The sequence below is a fragment of the Tetrao urogallus genome, assembly GCF_951394365.1.
Source record: "Tetrao urogallus genome assembly, chromosome: 1".
NCBI classification, from domain to species: domain Eukaryota; kingdom Metazoa; phylum Chordata; class Aves; order Galliformes; family Phasianidae; genus Tetrao; species Tetrao urogallus.
In genome coordinates, this window is record NC_136813.1 from 122,848,075 (window position 1) to 122,867,498 (window position 19,424).

General features: G+C 38.5%; 1 protein-coding gene across 5 annotated transcripts in view; it reads left to right on the top strand.

Annotated features, from left to right (window-relative positions):
* The window catches only part of LRP6 (LDL receptor related protein 6), a gene marked incomplete at its 5' end in the record, with an annotated part of 128,230 nt that extends 109,556 nt beyond the window's left edge, over window positions 1–18,674 (top strand). For 3 of the 5 annotated variants that reach the window (XM_079549373.1, XM_079549377.1, XM_079549375.1), the window contains 10 exons: window positions 1,217–1,428; window positions 1,606–1,796; window positions 6,066–6,275; window positions 7,757–7,882; window positions 9,277–9,513; window positions 11,056–11,166; window positions 12,866–13,096; window positions 14,346–14,482; window positions 16,155–16,252; window positions 18,336–18,674. In XM_079549373.1, coding sequence (XP_079405499.1) covers window positions 1,217–1,428; window positions 1,606–1,796; window positions 6,066–6,275; window positions 7,757–7,882; window positions 9,277–9,513; window positions 11,056–11,166; window positions 12,866–13,096; window positions 14,346–14,482; window positions 16,155–16,252; window positions 18,336–18,627 — 1,845 coding nt within the window. In that variant the 3' untranslated portion in view covers window positions 18,628–18,674. The remainder of the gene's footprint in view (window positions 1–1,216; window positions 1,429–1,605; window positions 1,797–6,065; window positions 6,276–7,756; window positions 7,883–9,276; window positions 9,514–11,055; window positions 11,167–12,865; window positions 13,097–14,345; window positions 14,483–16,154; window positions 16,253–18,335) is intronic. The other 2 variants (XM_079549374.1, XM_079549376.1) reach the window with 2 other exon arrangements.
* Window positions 18,675–19,424: the final 750 nt, after the last annotated feature.

A 19,424-nucleotide genomic window follows, 5' to 3' on the forward strand; every position in this document is an offset into this window, starting at 1 on the left:
TTACTGACAGTAGGAAATGAAACATGGAAAACTGGGGCTGGCCTAAAGATACTCTGGTCCTTCATGCATTATTTGCATATCCCTGTCTTTTGGCTGGTGGCAGTTGGACACTCCTATGTGAGAGTCATGAAGCATAGAAGAGAAGATTCTTCGTAGAAAATGAACATGTCAAGAGAGTGACAGAAAAGTTACAAATGAGAAGGGCACAGAAACATTGACTCTAAAATAAAGAGGCTGGGACTTTGTCAGCATATGGTTGTGTTTAAATCCTTCTAGGTTCTGATGGGCGTAGGAAGAGAGCTGTTGTCAACCACAAAGACACGAGGGAAGGTTGAAATTCGTGACCTCTAAGAGATGTAGCGGGCCAGCTTTAGCAGGGTAAACAAATTCAGGACTTTAGACACACCCTTTCATAAAGGTGTCAAGCCAAAAAAGAAAGCTAGGCAGATCTTCCAGTGAAGTTTAATTTGACAATGAGAGAGTGGAGGTTACTTATGTCAAAAGCATGAAGTTTTCCAAGAAGGTTATCTTAGGCTGTGTTTTAACAATCCTCTTTAAGTTTGTTGACAGTCTAAGTTAGTCTTTCACTTTGACTATGTATTTAAAATAACTTAAAAAGAAAAGGAAGAAAAGAAAATGAAAGAAAGGGTATGAGAACTTGCTAGCTTATACATTTTCTTGGCAATTTTCTTCCCATTTATGGTTCATCCTTATTTTATTTCTCTCAAGTTTGATGGCAGTGATGGTAAAGTAGAGTGAGAGGAATTTCAAGTGCTGTCTGGCCTTACTTTGCCAGTATTTTTTTATCTTCTTTGCTGCAGCTTTGGGATGTAGGTGTTTCTGTTTCAGAATGCTATACAGTCTGGATTTGGGTCTATCCAAACTAAGTGTTGTCAAGAAAGGGGAGGAGGCAGGGAAATTCAGCTTGAATCTCCAACATGGTGGGTATTTGGACTTTTTGGTCAGATTTGCTGAATGTTGTGTGTTGCAACCACTTGATTGCCATTAAAACAAACTGTCAGGACTAAGTCACTAAATCTAATCAAAAGTTTTAATGGAACAACTGGTCCTGTGTATCTCCTACCTTATGCTAATATTTTGGTGGCATTTTTCTTCCCCTTGGCAATAATTTGATGTGTTATCTATAGCCAGATCCAATGCAGGTAATTATATTTGCTAAGTGTTCTTCTGTGGGTTGTTCTTCTCTCCCTTTTAGAGCCTCACTGTTGTGACAAGTCCAGTTCCCAATCAGAACCTAGACATGCAGCCTTATGATCTGAGCATTGACATCTACAGCCGCTACATCTACTGGACCTGTGAAGCTACTAATGTCATCAACGTGACACGCTTGGATGGGAGACCCATGGGAGTGGTGCTCAAAGGAGATCAAGATAGACCCAGGGCCATTGTGGTGAATCCAGAGAAAGGGTAAGTAGCAGAAATAGTAATATGGCAAAATTCAAGCAGAAGGTTTTAAGAATCAAACTGATGTTTTCTGTTTGTTTGAATAAAAGCAACTGTAACATTTGCTAAAATGTCTTGGTCATATAGCAAAAATATGGAAAGGTCAATTAAACTGTTTTCCTCTAATCATTACTGTTCCAGATACATGTATTTCACCAACCTGCAGGAAAGATCTCCTAAAATCGAGAGAGCAGCACTGGATGGAACTGAACGAGAGGTCCTTTTTTTCAGTGGTTTGAGCAAGCCTATTGCCTTAGCTATTGACAGCCAGCTAGGCAAGTTGTTCTGGGCTGATTCAGACCTGCGGAGAATTGAAAGCAGCGACCTTTCAGGTAGAGTAGCACTTTAATTCAGTGATTCATTTGTGTGGGGTGGGTGTGGGGGAATGTAGAGAAAGGTGTTGTCTTTTCCTTCCTGCTATAGAGAGTCTGTACTGTGATTCTAATTGCTCCCTCAATTCCCAGCCAGGGAATGCATATGATTCATCCAACGTGCCTTTGCAGTCTTGTACCTCTATCTGTGATTTGCATTATTAATTGTTACACTTGCTGTTTACTTCAGTTTCTCACTGCAAGACCTTTGTGTGGTTTCCCAATGTTAACTCGCAAATAAATTGCAGCAGTTTTGGAAAGGGGAGGGGAGAAGTGGTTTTCTTTTATAGGCATTGTTTTTGGTGCAGTGATCTGTAAACTGGGAGTTTCTTGTTAATGGAGAAGTCTTTCCTGCTGAGTTAAAGCAGCAGGTGTGCAGATTAATTATGTGTCCATCCTTTTTGGGACATAATGTGAGAAGAGTAAAGTAAGACTTAATGCTTTTCTGCTCTCAAAAGGAAAAAAACCAAGTCCTTCCAGCCATATAGTTCTCTTTGCCTGCTCCTTAATGTTGGTTATGCTGCTTGTCCACTATGAGTTGATTTAGCTCTATTTACTATATAAACAAAACTATAAGCTAACAGCAACGTAGAAAAACAGAAACAAAGAAAAGTATTCTGTTGATATGAAAAGCTGAATTGATCCAGCAAGCAACCAGAACTTGAGCAAGAGAAGAGGCAAAATTGTGCAGTTAGACTAGGTGGAAGAGATACAGACATCTCCTGTTTACTAGTTAGATGCAGCTAGTTGCTGGATCACGTCAACTGTCTTCTTGTGACTCGGATAGCAATTTACTGTAATACGAGTTGGCTGAACACATACCTTCCCATCTCTTTATGACACGTTGGTATAAACCCCCTCATATTACTGTCTGCGGGTGTCAGCAGCAGAATTTCTACTTCCCCTGAAGTAGGTCCAGCTCCAGTCTGAATAACACACTTTTGCTGAGTGTTATTCAGCTATTACTGAATGCATAAGAAAATAAGGATATACTTTGCAATCTGTGAGCGAAATTGAAAACTTAGCCATATACTGGTAGTTTTGAGTATTCCATGGATACCTTCTTTCAAAGTGGAGGCATGCAATCCCATTGGCACCAGTGTGGTTTTCAGTCTTTTGTTAAGTTGCAAGAATAAGTTTTTGTTTTGGAAAATGTTTCACTATTTCATGTTTGTTGGTTTAGTAAAACATTACTTTTTTTTTTCCCCCCCAATGATTTGCATATGTCACTGGAAGGTTCAAGATTGCTTATGAACTGTGATACCCTGATTACTTTGTGTTTTAAAACACAAGGCATAAGCTGACCTCAGGATACCTCATCTTGTCCCACTTCTGCTCAAGCAGGATCACCCAGAGCAGGTTGTCTAGGCCTATGTCCAGATTGCTTTTGAACATCTTGCAGGAGGGCATTCCACAGCTTCTGGGCAACCTGTGCCAGAGCTCCAGCACCCACACAGCACAGAATTGCTTCCTGGTGTTCAAAAGGAACCTTCTGTATGCCAGTTTGTGCCCATTATCTCTGATCGTGGCACTGAGCACCACTGAAAAGAGCCTAATTCTTTCCTCCGTGCATTGTCCCTTCAAGCAGTACAACCATCTGGTGGTATATCAGCCATTTTCCCTGTTTGTTTTGTTTAAAGATCATTGTTGGATTACTGATGTCATGAAGTAAGAGCTCCTCATTTTGATGAACATTATGAAAAATCTTTCCAAAACCCTTCTTGCTTTTTTGGCTTCTGCACCACAAATAGATTGCTATAATCACCACGATAAATTGCTAACTGCCGAGATGCATTCCTGCACTTAGGAATGCTGATTAATAGAGTCTTTTGACTGGCAAAGTAATTTTTTGCATGTGTTATCTTCTTTAAAATGTGCACAATCTCCTGCTATGCTGACTCCATAGATGCCAGTACTCCTAAAGAGAAAGAGAAATAGAATGTCTTCATGTGGCACAGTCCTTCTTTTACTCACTGTTCTTTGGGCATTCAGTTGGGTATCAGTTGTACTGCCTAAATTGGAGTTCCTACTGAAGCTTCCTCACATCCTACTGAAGATTCCTCACATAGCTGAGGGTTGTTTACAAAAAGATGACTGAAATTAGCTTCTGACTATGGAAACTATTTGGAAATTAAGTTGTTTTTTTTTTTATTCCAGAATAATTTGTGTGATGTGGAAATATCTGATGATTCTAGAATTAAGTCATTTTTTATTTGGAAATGGAATGTGCTGAGGGTGTGTCCTGTTTTTTGTATTCATTTGTTTGTAAGTCTTAAAAGGTATTGCTGGAAAGAGAATAGTGATGCCAGGAGACAAAACTCTTAATAACATCTCCCTTTCACTTGACATTCCTAATAAAGGGGGCTAGCATCTGGATGAGACAGGTTAAGATGCTCTTGTTGGTTTATGGAAGGTGAGATTTTAGTGTCTCAATTTATTCAGAAATAATCAGTTACACTTGGCCACAAATGTTAGAAAGAAAGATTAAAACAGTAATATAGAGAAAATTTTAAGTTTCAGAGCGTTAGGAGCATTTTGCAAAATGCCATGTTGATTTAAATGAGCATAGTAGAGCAGGGTATGTGCAGACTCCATTTGGGTAGGTCAAGGTCTTAGTTTAAATTATATTCTTTCCTGTCATCTTTGCATATTCCCCACTTCCCAGCTGAGTTATTTTTCTCTTAAAGATGCAGGTTGCTGTTTCTAACCTTTTCCCTGTAAGATGACTCATATTCATGAGGACTGTTGCAGATCTTCAGTTTGCCTTGCATCACTCAGGCTATTAATTTCTTCATCAGTCTGGATTCCTTGAGAATACATCAGTGTTATTTCTTAATCAGATCATTGCTGGTGTTATTCCAAATTGGTAAATGAGAGCCCTGTGTAGCTGAGGATTAAAATCTCCATCGTCTGCTTTAGATGTTACCATTTGCTAAATGCTTAAAAGTTCCATACACATTTGGTAAAATTGAGATAAATACATTTTTTGTAGCTTAATTTGTTTTGCATTTCCTGGCATACTGTTGATTAAAGTTTTCAACAAGCCAAAGATGGAGGGATGAACCTGAGAAAATTATAAAATCATAAAATAGGTGTCTTCTGTCTCATAACAGTATCTTCTATGACTATGGTACAGATACCATGTAACTCTTATGTGGTATTCATTTATACTAGTATACTTTCACAGGAAAAAAATATTACAACTTGTTGAAAATTATATTGTGGAAGAACATATGCAAAACTATTATCTGCTATATTAAAAATAGAAATAAGCATAGCAGTGAGCACAAATACCTGAAAACAACAGGATTTGGATGTGTATTTTCAAGCTCTGGGCTAATTTTGAACTGTAATATTGTTATGGCATTTCAAAATTGAAGCAAAATCTGTATGTCTGTGAGTAATTTTGTGCTCAGAGTCTAGTAAACGTTACTGAATATTTGAGTGATAATGACCATTGCATGTGAGTTATGAAGCCTTCACCATCTTTGGGCGGTCTTCAGTGTTACTTCTGAAACAGTTGTGGGCTGTCTTCTGTTGATATGGACTGCAATCCATGGGTAATGTAGCATAAAAGTCAGCAAATGCTTTCAGAGGCGTCAGGCTTCTTGACTGGTGCTGATGTTTGCTGAGGGAACTGAAGAAAGTAAGTCTTCACTAGAAAGAATGGAATGTTCTTAATTTAGCACAAAAACATTTGTGAAGATAATTTAGTTGAAATAAAAAAATACGAAGAAGTCAAAAGTCAAATGTTTACCTTAATCTCATAATTTGTGTGAAAAGTACTAATTACTTTGTCTTCACTTGTATTTTATCTTGCATTTGTTAACTCAAGTTAATAATGTCTTCTTATTCCCTGCTGAATGCCAAGACAAAGCAGTTTAAAAAAAGAATAGATGAATGAAAAGAAATAACAATTACCATCGCACTGATAAAAGGCTGAGTAGTCTCATGAGAGCTGGGCCCCCAACTCCATATAGTTTCTAAATACAGAAAATGTATCTGAAGCGCAAGAACTGTCTTTTGATGAAAATGATTTAGAAGAAAGATCATGTGTCTGCAAAGCATCAGTTTTACATCAGAGGACCCAAGATTGCATGTAGTTTTATAGTTGGCTTTAACTAGTAGTGTAAAAGTAGTAGAAAATGATGATGTGAACGTTACAGAAAACATTTGTGATAGTATTTTGGTTGATTCCAGTTGAGCTAAACCACTCTTCTCCTTCTGCAGGTGCTAACCGAGTTGTTTTGGAAGATTCCAATATATTGCAACCTGTGGGACTAACTGTATTTGAGAACTGGTTGTATTGGATTGACAGACAACAGCAGATGATTGAAAAGATTGATATGACTGGTCGAGAAGGACGTACAAAGGTCCAAGCTCGTATTGCACAACTCAGTGACATTCATGCTGTGAAAGAGCTTAACGTTCAGGAATACAGTAAGTACAGTTTCCTGTTTGCAAGTGAAAACAGTGCTTGTGGGACTGGAGGCAGGTAATGACTAAGAGAGATGAAGCCTGCTTTTCCTTATCACTGATCAACATCAGTGTGAATCAAAGGGGCCAGAAGTATAATTCCATCTGTTATATTGCTAGAATGGTATTGTTTGCCTCCTTAGTGTGGTTGGCAGTAGACATGCAAACTATCACAAAGCATCATGTTTTGTTGCTCTGACAACTTTGTTGTTATTCCTATGCAAGTACCTGGGATTTGAGTGTATATAGGCACAGTGGGAACATACTGTAACTCCTAGTAGAGGATTGTCTGGATTACGAATGTGGCAGACTACTGACACAGAGTATCAAAGCTGTCACTATTAGAACTTAACTCCTTCTGGAGTTCTGAGGGCTCATAGGGCCCTTTACTAGTTGTAAATATTTCAGTGGACTAGCTACCTTTCCTGCACAGCCTTGAAAGAAAAAGGAAAAATTTTTGTTAGTGTCAGTTCATATTGAAACTAAATGGTGGACACTGCATTGCACAAAGAAAGTGTGTGTTAAGTAACAGTTTGTGCTTAATATGCCTGCACTTTAAAAAGTTTTCTGCTCACAGGGATATAGCTTTCCCTGCACACACTCACTTGAAATGAAGGGAGCTAGATGGTTAAAGCAGTAGAGCTGCTGTTTTCATGGACAAAATAGGCCTGGTTAATAGGCTGTGTGTATGCCTTCAAGAAATATGTAGAAAGATGTCTGGGGATGTTTAATTAAAGCATCAGTGCAGACTACTACTAGTTTTGTTTGCTATTAATCTCAGTAAATCTGTCAGCAGTTCCAAGGAAAGTATGTTGTCTCTATTAAACATTAAAATGAAGAGACTTATTTATCTAGAGCACGTTAATTTGAATTTTGGAGATAGTGTGAAAGCTTCAGAATTCATTAATTAGAAAGGTTTCCTTTTTTTTAATGGTTCTTGATAGGAAAAAAATTAAAGAAGTATAGAATCCAAGGCAACTTTTTATTACTAATGTTGCTCTTTTTGCTGAAGAGCTTATTCTACCTCACACAAGAGTAAATGGTTTGAGTATTGTTTACTAGCTTAAAAGGCCATATGGTGTAATTCTCAGTGTTTTAGGTCACAGGTAAATAATTATTTGTGTAAAGATAAATAATACATTGAATCACAAGTTTTTCAGAGTTGATTTTAGAAATGCCCTGCACATTGAGAAGGGAGTAATGAGGAGAGTCCTGTGATATCACTGAAAGGTTTGAAAAGAGATGGGGATTTCTTGTCACAGGACGTACCAAATTATTAGAAAGTAAATCTGATTTGGCTTTTTCCAGATTCCCCAATTACTGTAGGGTATCTGAAGTAGAGGAAATTGAAAAGGCAAGGAATAGAACAGTACTATCTTATGTACTCATCCTCACAAGTGTGATTGCAGTTGTACTCCCTATTTGTTTTATTCTTAAAATCCCAGGACAGCACCCTTGTTCTCAAGATAATGGTGGTTGCTCACACATTTGCATTGTGAAGGGCGATGGCACCACACGCTGCTCTTGTCCAGTCCACCTTGTTTTGCTGCAGGATGAGCTGTCCTGTGGAGGTAAGTCCTTCCCGTGCTCTGGATTGCTGAGCTTGCAGCTTCTGGGTGGGGAGGTCTCCGGTTTAGGGTCACTTCTGAGCAGAAATAACACGACAGTGTTGTAACACGTTTTTACATGTTCATCTCTTTGCCTCACTCCAGTAAGCTAAATCTGCAAGTTTTGAGGAGTAAAAGAACAGGATAATTTCATTAGCTGACTGTAGAATAAGGATCTCTGTTCATGCTTTCTACTTAAGTCAATTGAATTATTTCAATTTGATTTTTTTATTGTATAATTCTTTGTTACTTTTTGCATCACTGTGCATGTTCTTGTTTTTCAGCTAATAGCTCTCATGTTCTGCTATGTTCTGCCCCATCTACTGTCTGTGCCATTTAATTCTTCCTTTCTTTACTCTTGAAATTCACCACGTCTTTCTGAACTGCAGCCTCAGAAGGGCAAGTTGCCTCCTCCATGGTGACATGATGACAGTAGCCTACGTGCTTGGTGCCTCCAAGGTTGTGTTTGAAATGGGAGATTGGAAAGGCACTTTGGTACTTCAGTCCCTTTGTGCCAACATACTGAGTGAGTTTATTGTGCAATCTTCTTGGCATCAAGGCAACGTGTGGTCTCACAGTGGAACAAGAGCTAACATAATCCAGATATTCTCTCAAGTGTAATAAAAAAACAAGTTTAACACCAGGCCAAAAAGGAGAGAGGAAGAAAGGGGGACTTAAAAAAAAAAAAAAAAAAAAAAAAAAAAAAAAAAGTGGAGGAGAGGAATACATGCTTACTTATGCTTACTTACTGCCTGAGATTAACAGTTACAGTAGTGAATGTTAAATAACTAACAGCTGTGTTGAGATAGCAAGGCAACTAAATGTAACAGTTTCTTGTCATTTTAGAAGAATTTTGACTCAACAGAGCTGTCAAGGGCGCATAACTAGACACTGAGTCACAGCACATCCATCTGCAGCACATTACATCTCTTAATGTTGTCTATACAATGACTGTTGAGCATTAAGAAAGTGAACAATCAACTGTGTATGCAGTGGTGCTGCAGGAAAGGGGGAGTAGAGGAAAAGTATGTTGACTTTAAGAAAAGACTTTTGGAGATCTATGGAGAAGGATAAAAGAGGCTGAGGTGGGAAGAAATGAATTGTGTTTTTAGTGTTCGTGTTTCTCTGTTCTTCTTTGTCTAACGAGACTCCACTGACATGAACTTGCATCTGTCACGTGAGGCTCAAGACCTGTTCAGATGATTAGAGACAGAGGGGGTGGAAATCATCTTATGATGCTGCATGTTTACCAGCTTCTTGATGTCAAAGCAGCTAAGTTATTCTTGTCCTTAACTGTTGTGATCTGCTGATTGTTCACCTGAATCTTTACTTTTTGTTTGTTTGCTTGATTTTTGAAGAACCTCCAACATGCTCCCCTCAGCAATTCACCTGTTTCACAGGTGAGATTGACTGCATCCCAGTGGCCTGGCGCTGTGATGGTTTCACTGAATGTGAAGACCATAGTGATGAAAAAAACTGCCCAGTGTGCTCAGACACCCAGTTTCAGTGTGAAAGTGGACAATGCATAGACAGTGCCCTCCGGTGCAATGGAGAAGCAAATTGCCAGGACAACTCAGATGAGAAGAGCTGCGAAGGTACAGAGGGTCTTTCAAAGTATGATAGAAACAAAATTGCACAGGGGATGCTATGAAAGTTACCAAAGCTATTGCAGAATATGGAATTCCAAAGGATTTTAATTTCTGCTGTTATGTCACAAGTTTATTGAGTGGGAAATTATTTCACAGCTCCATACTTTTGTTTTTCCACCTGCTCATGTCCTGCATAGTGGTTTAAGCTATGTTTGTGGAAAGTACTCTTAAAAAATTGTATGTTTAGAGCTCTGAAACCTGGTAACTTTGGAGTAAACTTTTTTCAGTAAGTGGGAGTGAGAGACAGATGAGATTCCTGGAGATGTCCACTTCAGAGTACAGTAAGAGAGAGCAGTTAGGCTATATTTATGTAGAGAAGTGCTATTACCGACACAATGAGAATTAGGGAATTTTTGTGTTGGAAGGGGCAGGTTATGCTGAAGGAGTCTGAACTACCCTAGTACTATATCAGCATTAGAATACTCGACTTTTTTTTCCTCACTGCACAAATAGTAAGGAATTGTAGGGACAACTTATAAGCTTGAATGGATGCCTCTTCAATATATTATTTCAATACAGTTTCTTTGAAGAGACTAAGAGTCTTTGAATTAAGGATGAATTTCTTTCCAAAAGATATGCTCCAGCTCAAACAAAAATATATAAACAGATGCAGAAATTCCTCTGTGATGAAGGATGCTTTTTAGGCAGATGCATGCTGACATCTGAAAATGCTTTGTGCAGGTTAGTTTCCCAGTTATCATCCAATGACTAGAGATATCGGAACAAGGGCTGTTTATCATCTTCGAAATGTCTCTGTTACTCAGAATGTTCAGGTGGAGTGCAGCCCAGAAAAGCCTATAGTTTAACTTCTTAATTCAACTGAAATTGGGAAGAATTTAAAATTTACGTGAAACGGGGCAAAACTATGTGTAAACAGCAGCAGCCAGTACTTTGTCTACAGCACCTTTTTTCCCATAGCAGCAGTTTAGTTTTTGAGTGTAATGGCAAAGATCCAGATTTGTCTTGTCTTCCATTTCAGTTTTAAAACATAATGTCAAGTGAAATACATTGTCGTATGATCAAGGAGTCTTCTATTTTACAAGTAGTGCACAAGGGCATTGAGAAACCACATTTATCTTTCTTAAACAATTTTAACATTGTGGTTTGGCAGATTTATTTTTAATAACTTAATTCTTCTTGTAGTACATATTTAGAGTGAAGTAATTAAAGTCATTTTGCCATAACCATGTCCTAAGATAAGTACCCATATCCTCACCTATATCCTACCTGTGGCCTTCTGCGTCTGTTTTGTGTCAGCTGAGGTGACTTTTCCTTGTAGGGTCCAGTGTCTTTTTTTTCTTTTTTGGCATGCTTAGCATGAGGGACTTCTATATACCACTGACTGCTTCAAGAAATGAAGCTAACAGGAGACTAAGCTCTCCCAAAATATTCCTGATTGTATGCTTTGGTATCTACTTTCCTTAATCATTTTAAAGAGTGGAAGTCTTTGATACTGACTCTTGGTTTGTGGGGTGGTTCTCTTCCCAGTGCTTTGTTTAACCAATCAATTCCGGTGCGCCAGCGGGCAGTGCATTGGTAAAAGCAAGAAATGTGATCACAACCTGGACTGTAGTGACAGCTCAGATGAGCAAGGATGCTGTAAGTACAAAACCTGAGACTTGATTGCATTATCTGAAATGTACTTCTTACCTTCTCAGTGAGTTAATTTTAATCTGAATTGTACCCAAAATGGATGCTGTTATGCAATCAGTACATAAGTGTAGTAGAATAGGAATCAAAGACTTAACTAGTATTTTGAATTAATCCTCTCTAAGGCAGTCAAATTTTTCACATAACACTGTAAAGTTTTAAAAGAAATGAGAAGCTTGTTTTATGATAATGAGTTTGTATGCTGAGAAAGAAAAAGATTTTAAATACTGCACTATAGTGTGAGGCTTTTATATAAAACCGTTTTGCTTCATGGTTTTCCTGTACAAAGATTAGCAGCAGGTACTTTTATAATGAGGTCAGCACTCTGTTTACAGAATAAGCCTTCTAAAATTTCCTTGGCTTCTTAAAAAAAAAGGTAATTTTGAGCTTGATTTCTGATTTGTAGCGTGATACATACTATCTTGAAATCTCCAGGATTGTGCAAGAAAAACACTGCCTTTAAAATTCCAGCTTGAAAGTTCATTTTCACTGTTGGTGTTTTGAAAGAAATTGTAAATAGGTGTCATCTTTTCTTGTGTTGGAGATCTATGTATCACAGGTGACACATGACTTGAAAATGCAAGGCCTTGATCTTAAGAAGGAGTAATAAGAGATGTGCTATCATGTAAGGAAGTTAGTAGCAACTTTATCACATACATATGTAATTATCTTTTTTATGGTTCAGACATTTTTGTTTTTATGATATAAAATCTGCCTGGAATAAAGTTGCACTGGTCACTGTCCTTCTTCCAGTATGATCAGAAGTCTGTTTACCAATCACTGTAGACTGTGACAGGTTGGTTAAAGTGTGGAATTGTTTTTTTTTTAGGAGAAGGAAATATGTTGAGGAAAAGGCTTTCTATAATGGCTAAGATGTAAAATACCAACTAGAACAGGAATATTCTTTTAAGTCTGCTTTTCTTGTCAAATTCATTAAGGATAGGCAGGGAGTTGTCATTTATTCCCATAAGTGTCATTGGTTAGAACTGGTATTGTAGGGAAAGCCGATCATTTTAGCTGTAAGGAATAATTACTTTGGATACAGATTCAACACTTTGGCACTTCTAAAGCTGATGTGAAGATGTATCCTTTAGTGTGGGATAGATGTAGAATGGGTTAGGTAATTAAATAAATAGCAGCAAACCCAAAATTAATTACTGATATCATCTCTACTAAGTAAATGTTACACAGTTCAGAACAGAGAATGCCAATCTGTTAAGCAGACTGATAACCCAGGGGTTGTGTGACAGAGCAAAGCAAAATTACTTGTCACTGTTGTTAATGGTAGCACAGTACAATCTGAAGTCCTGGCTGCAGGTCTTGTTCACCCAGCTCAAAGGGCAGCTAGTTCAGAACCTGGTTCATGAGCCCCCGCCCCTGCACATGGGTGTATTTACTCATCTCCTGGCATCCCATTCTAAAACCTCTGCACATGTGGAACTATTCATGTGCACAGGCGGCCCTACTGGCTTCCCGGAGTTTTCAAACAGGCCTGTTCACTTGTATGTTTGTTCCTAACATAAATTCATTTATGATATCTGATATCTGCCTATGGAAGTGGAGGCTGTTGAATGATATCGTGAAAACTGATGTTGATGTATGAAGCTGCTGGATTAGCTTCTACAGTATAATTTAATTTTTTTTCTAGACACTACAGAGGAGCCTGCGCCACAGCCCAACAACACGATAGGCTCCATCATTGGTGTAATCCTCACACTTTTTGTGGTTGGAGCAATGTATTTCATTTGCCAGAGGGTGCTGTGCCCACGCATGAAGGGGGATGGAGAGACAATGACCAATGACTATGTGGTACATGGACCAGCCTCTGTACCTCTTGGTTATGTGCCTCACCCAAGCTCTTTGTCAGGGTCTCTTCCTGGTGAGTAAACAGCATGTTCCTTGTTTTGCTCTTTGACCTCACATAGTTATAGCTGAGGATACTGTGCATGTATGCACAGGAGACACTGGTTCCAGAAGCATTATTCTTCCTGCCAAGCCACTGAGAGACAGGACAGTTGAGGATTGTTGCTGTCCATTGCAATAAATTTCTATCTTTTCTATGCCACTCACAAGCATTCAGATTCTTAGCAGAACCATAAGTTCAAATAAATATATGTACCATGGGAGTTCTTTTTTTTGCTGCAAAAGAAGCCTCTTTTTATGACACTGGCAAGGTGTCATGACAGATCATGGTAAAGTACATGGAGGTATATTCATAAGACTTTGTTTAAAGATTGTATAATTATTAGAATTGTAGATTGGATCTTTATATTTGTAAAACTTCTTGTAAAGTCAGAAATAACCAGCAATAACTGGTTTCAGGTTATTTCATTATTTGATAATGAAGTTTCTGATACCCGTTCACATGCATGATGCTACTGCTGATTAAAAAATAAGATTTGGCTGCAACAGTGCACTTCATATGTATGCATTTCTTTTGTATGTATTGATTAGATATGAACTGTAACTTGTGGTGCTGGATCCAGCGGGTTGCAGTTAGAACATAAGTGTTTTTGAGGCTAGTACAGGGTTATAAGAATTCACCAAATATCTTTACATTCTGTAGTAACCTGCTTTCATTATAGAGTCTTTAAGGAGAATTTGCATTATTTCAAGAACAATTACATACCTGTCTGTTTCTTGTTCTGACTCTATGGAAGCATGATTCAGTCCAGCAGCAAAATCTTACTTACCTATACAGAAATAAAAGAACAAGCTCTCTCTTTTCCTGCTTGAATTTCAGTTGCTTAGTTGTTGTGGTCAGAGTCAGTTTTGTGTTTTATTCCAGGACATAGAAATAATGCCTGAATGCCTGTTCTCTCAAGTCTTTTACAGATGTTCAAGTGAAAGGAATCTGGTTCTCTTCATGCAGCTTTAGTGCAGACAAGTGCCAGATCCTGCAGTTCAGTTGTTGATGCATAAAACCAACATGCTTATCCCCTGACAGTCTTCATTCTGTTTCTCAATCAAAGAGCACTGAATTTGCTCTTAATACTGAAAAGATTAGTTTTGCTTCTAGCAGTTGCACTGATACTGCTGTTATCCTACCAGCTTTTTTTCTTTAATCTTTCTTTTCTCTGTTTGCTTTGAAGAATTGAATATTGACATACATATTTGCTCTTCTTTAGGGATGTCTCGAGGAAAATCTGTGATCAGCTCCCTCAGCATTATGGGAGGGAGCAGTGGGCCACCCTATGACAGGGCCCATGTCACTGGAGCATCTTCCAGTAGTTCTTCAAGTACTAAAGGCACTTACTTTCCTCCAGTAAGTTATTCTGTTATTCATAGATCTTTACTAACTTTGAGAGAGGTTCCTGGAGATAATTTGTTTACAGATTCATGCTTGGTTTTACCTTTCTAGAATAAAAGATTTGTTTGAATATGGAGAGTGACTTTGGAAGGGAAGAGAAGGGAGAAGAGGTTGTCTCTTTATAAAACAATATGGGAGTTTTATACTAATTTTTAAAGCTTTATAGAGATTTACCACCAGAAAAAAATGGTCTTAGATTAAATATCAGGAGAGATGAAAAAATCAGAGTAAATGTTGAGCAACTCTGGCAGAGTGATCTCCATTACACTCCATCAAGTGCCTCTGGAGAAAACGCCGTAGTTGGAGTCTCTACAGGCTCTTGAATTAATTAAAATGAACTTTTCTCTCGCGTTCCAAAGCAAACAAGTGTCTTTCAACTCCATAATATTCCTATAGACATAGAACAGAAAATTACTGTATTAGATGCTATATGAAAGTTGTTACCAGCTTTAGAGGGTTCAGTATCTACTTAATTTAACATCTGGTGGTTGTTTTAGTGATTTTATATGAAGTCCACAAGCCACTACTGTATGTTAGAGTTACATGCTTGGTCAGCAGAGATTAAAATCTTCAACTGTCTGTTATGCAATTCTGAAAATAACTCATCTTGTTATATCCTGAAATTAACCAAAATTCTGTTCATGCACTAAGAGTATGGCAGTGTAGGGAACAAATGCTTGCCTTGGTTAGCAAACTACAAATATTCTAAAACAGCGTGGTACTGAAGGCCTACAAGCTAGCAAGGGTGGACATCTGCTGGTTTTCCTAGGGCAGTGATATCGCTAGTGACTATGTTGTACTGAACAGCTAGCTTAAACTTTCCTTTTCAGCACTGGCTATGTCAAAATACACAGCAGTCAGCATTTTTGAGAATAGCTTAATATCTTCTATTACAGGAATAACAAGCAGGATTGCCAGCATTTATTAAAGAACTGGGGAATAAACAAAAGAAAAATCCTCCTGTTGGGAGGGACTATGCATATAGTTCTTCAAGTAAGAATACTAAAAAGGAAGTTTGTAACACTGGTGTTCTCTTGATTCACATTCTGTCTTGGATTTTATTGGGACGAAATTATTTTCTTTGGAGTGTCTGGTATGATGCTGTGTTGGTTCTAGGAGAAAAACAATGTTGTAGCACACTGGTGTTTATAGCTGCAGCTAATCAGCGTTTTATAGAGCCAAGGCCATTTGCAGCGAAGGGTCCAAGGACCTGGGAGGGAACAGATTTAGGACAGCTGACTTAAACTGGCCAAAGGGATATTCCATACCATATGACATAAAGTGGAAGGAGTTTTGAAGGGAGTGGGAGTTCATCGCTCTCTCTTTCTGTGGACAGGGGGCTAGCTGGGCATTGGTCATTGGGTGGAGAACATATTTCTTATGTATCACTTGTTATATATATTTATAAATATGCATAGTTGTAACTATTATTACTTTCCTTTTCTCTATTTTAGTAAGTAGTTTTATCTCAACCTACAAGTTCTACTTTGTTTTCTTGGATTCTCTCCCTCATCCCACTGGGAAGGAGGGGGAGTGAGTGACCAACTCTGTGGTGCTGAGCCACCAACCAGGTTAAACTGCAGCAGCATTCATATCTTAACTGCAAATTTTCTTAATTTTTTCTTAGATTTTGAACCCACCACCATCACCAGCTACCGAACGTTCACATTATACAATGGAATTCGGTTATTCTTCAAACAGCCCATCCACTCATAGATCTTACAGGTAATTATTATTACAATAGCATCTGTCAGGATCAAAGCAGCTACTGTAGAAATGTAGAATGCAGACATACCCTGCTCCATAAGAATTGTAATCAAAGGCCTTAATGCTGCGAGTGCTAAAACAGATGCTTAAATTGTTTCACATGTATCATGTCACTGCAGCATATGTTTAAGTGTAGCATAATTTGAGGTTAATCGTACAGTGGGTGGGTTAGTGGTACATCTCTTGAGTATATTTGCTTTAGGGGGAATAACAATGCTAATTCTTCACCATATTAGTTAAATGCTGACTTGGTATCATGATAACTTACAGCCAAAAAAATGTATGCTGGAATGAACCCTGCCATAAATTATATGTTATAAATAGTTATAAATACTTTGTTATGTAATTATAAAAAAAATAGTAGTCAAACACACATAGGAGGAAAGTTGGCAATACAAAGGCTAGAATTTCACAAGTAAGATCATAATAATGGCCTAGATAAATCACAAGAATATATCAAATTAGAATTTAATATTAATATCTGAATGAGGTTGCTAATCTCTTGCTTATTTTCCCTGATTATTTGAAACACGAAAGCTTTATCTTCATTTTTTTGAACACATCCTTCTCACTTTCCTTTCATTATCATTTTATAACTAGTTACAAAAAGAAAAAAACAAAGAGTAAGAGACTTACTACCCAAGAGTGTAAAGATTCCCTTCTCAAATCACTAGTAGGTCTAGTCAGTGAGATTTGAGACTGTATTTGTCTCCTCAAAGAAATGTCTCCCTAGCACAGAGTCTTTGGGAGCTTTTGTATAATGAGGTCTCTGGGGCTGAAGAGATGTCTCTTCTCCATTGGCGGAAAATATGACCTCTGCTGTGCAGAAGGTTTGTATGTCTGTAATGGTCCCTTGCAGACATATGAAAAATCCGTCAAAATGATTTGTGATTTAATAATGACATAAAGCCACATTGTGGCACCAGCATGAATCCTGCTGATCATTGGTCAGCTGGTGTGACTCTTTGAATTATAAATGGAATTATAATAGAGATGTAGTGTAGACTTGGATGTTTTCAGAGTGCTCCCCACTCAAAAAATAAGCCCTACTTTTGCCAATTCTGATATTTCCTAACAATCTGACTTGAATACAGAGGAACTGCATCCTCACCTGTTATCAGCTATGGATTTTGATGCTGGCAATTGTAGTTACCAACCACCTCCCTTTCTAGTTTTTCTTTTATATAACTATAGAATGGCTTAGGTTGGAAGAAATCTTAAAGCCTATTTAGATCCATGGGCAGAGTTACCAACCTCTCAATTGTGTTGTCCAGAGCCCCACCCAACCTGGCCTCCAGGGTTGATGCACCCACAACTTCTCTGGACAGCCTCTTCCAGGGCCTCATCACCCTATGAGTGTAGAATTTCCTCCTAATTTCCCCTCTTTTAGATAAAACCATTCCCCCTTGTCCTATCAGACCTTGTAAAATGTCAGAGTCCATCTTGTTTATAAGCTTCTTTTTAAATACTGAAAGGCTGAAATGAGGTCTCCCCAAGAAACAGAATACAGCTTTCTTTAAATGATCTTGGGTTCATTTTTAAAAATGTTTGATAGTGTTTGAAAATTCCCTCCCAGTTATTGCTCTGGCAGGTGATTCTCCTGAGCGCTACAAAGGTGCCAGTTCATTTTTGGTCTCTCTCTCAACTTAAAAGTCAGTTAAAATTGGGAATTACTCTATTTAAGGATACTAGAATGTCTTCTCTAAGTTTGCAGCACACTGTTTTTTTCACACAGTGCCCTTGTTAGTAGCAATTTTCACTACCTCAGCTTAGGAAAACTATTGTCTGTAAGCAATTGGTAACTGGTATTTTGTTCGCCGATTCCTGTAATTTGACCAATGCTGTGCAAAGCTGGGCTTTCTCCAGGTGAGTTAACAAGTGCGCTGTGCCACAGAGGGGTTTGATACTGTGGGTCTGCTACAGGGAGGTTGGCTCCTGCCTCTTTTCACCTTGACCTACTTGCCTCTCTTGTTCATGGATGCATCACCCAAAATGTTCAGTCCATTTGCTGACACTTTTCCCAAAAATCTCCCTACCACAGCTACAGGCCTTACAGCTACCGCCACTTTGCACCTCCCACAACACCCTGTAGCACGGATGTCTGTGACAGTGACTATGCCCCGAGCCGAAGGGTCACGGCCGCGATGGCCAAGGGCTACACCAGTGACTTGAACTATGATTCAGAGCCCGTCCCACCGCCTCCGACCCCGCGCAGCCAGTACCTGTCAGCGGAGGAGAACTACGAGAGCTGCCCCCCTTCCCCGTACACAGAGCGGAGCTACTCTCACCACCTCTACCCACCGCCGCCGTCCCCCTGCACGGACTCCTCATGAGGGGCAGCCCCCCCTCCGCAATCTGCCTCTGCCGTGGAAGTGTAAATACAAAGCGTTCTACCAGGGAGGGGGGAGTTCTTGGCAAGGGATGAGGTAGGACAGTGTACAGTTAAATGTTATTAAGTCGGGTGGTGGAATACTGGACATATTTGTACAGAAGAAAAAAAAAAAAAAGGATATTTATATATTTTCTTAAACAGCAACTGCTGCTTGTGCCATAAGAAAAATTTTTGTATAAAAGAACCCAGACGTTTGTACAAAAAGTTTTTATTTTTGCAAATTGAACACAAAAACATGCCTTAATCCAGTGAAGTGACTGAGCACATAGTGAAATGGAAGGACCAGGTATGTGTCACTTGTCCAGTGAGGTGAGATGTGGGTTTTATCAATACCAAAAATGTTTAAAGTAATTAATAATAAAGAAGTCCGTCTCAGAGCAGCGTACCATAGATACTTGGAAGTAGCCAAATACCCTCTATATTAGCTACAGAGGGCCAGCAACTAAGTTAAACTTGAAAATGCAGTCAGGACAGATAATAACCTTATACAAAGGGCTTTGTTTTCTACAGGAATACAACAATTGTAGCAGTGAATCCAGAAGAATAATGACACAATTTTTTAAAAGATTGCACCTCTGTTTTTCTTCAATACATTTACCAAACTTGAGCATTTTGAGCTCTCTCCTTGCTTCTGAAATTTCAATGATTTTTGTTGGGTATATTTTAAAGTTGGTTTTTTGGTTTTTTTTTTTTTTTTTTTTTTAGTACTGCTTAGCCTTTCTCATTTCTTCTACATCC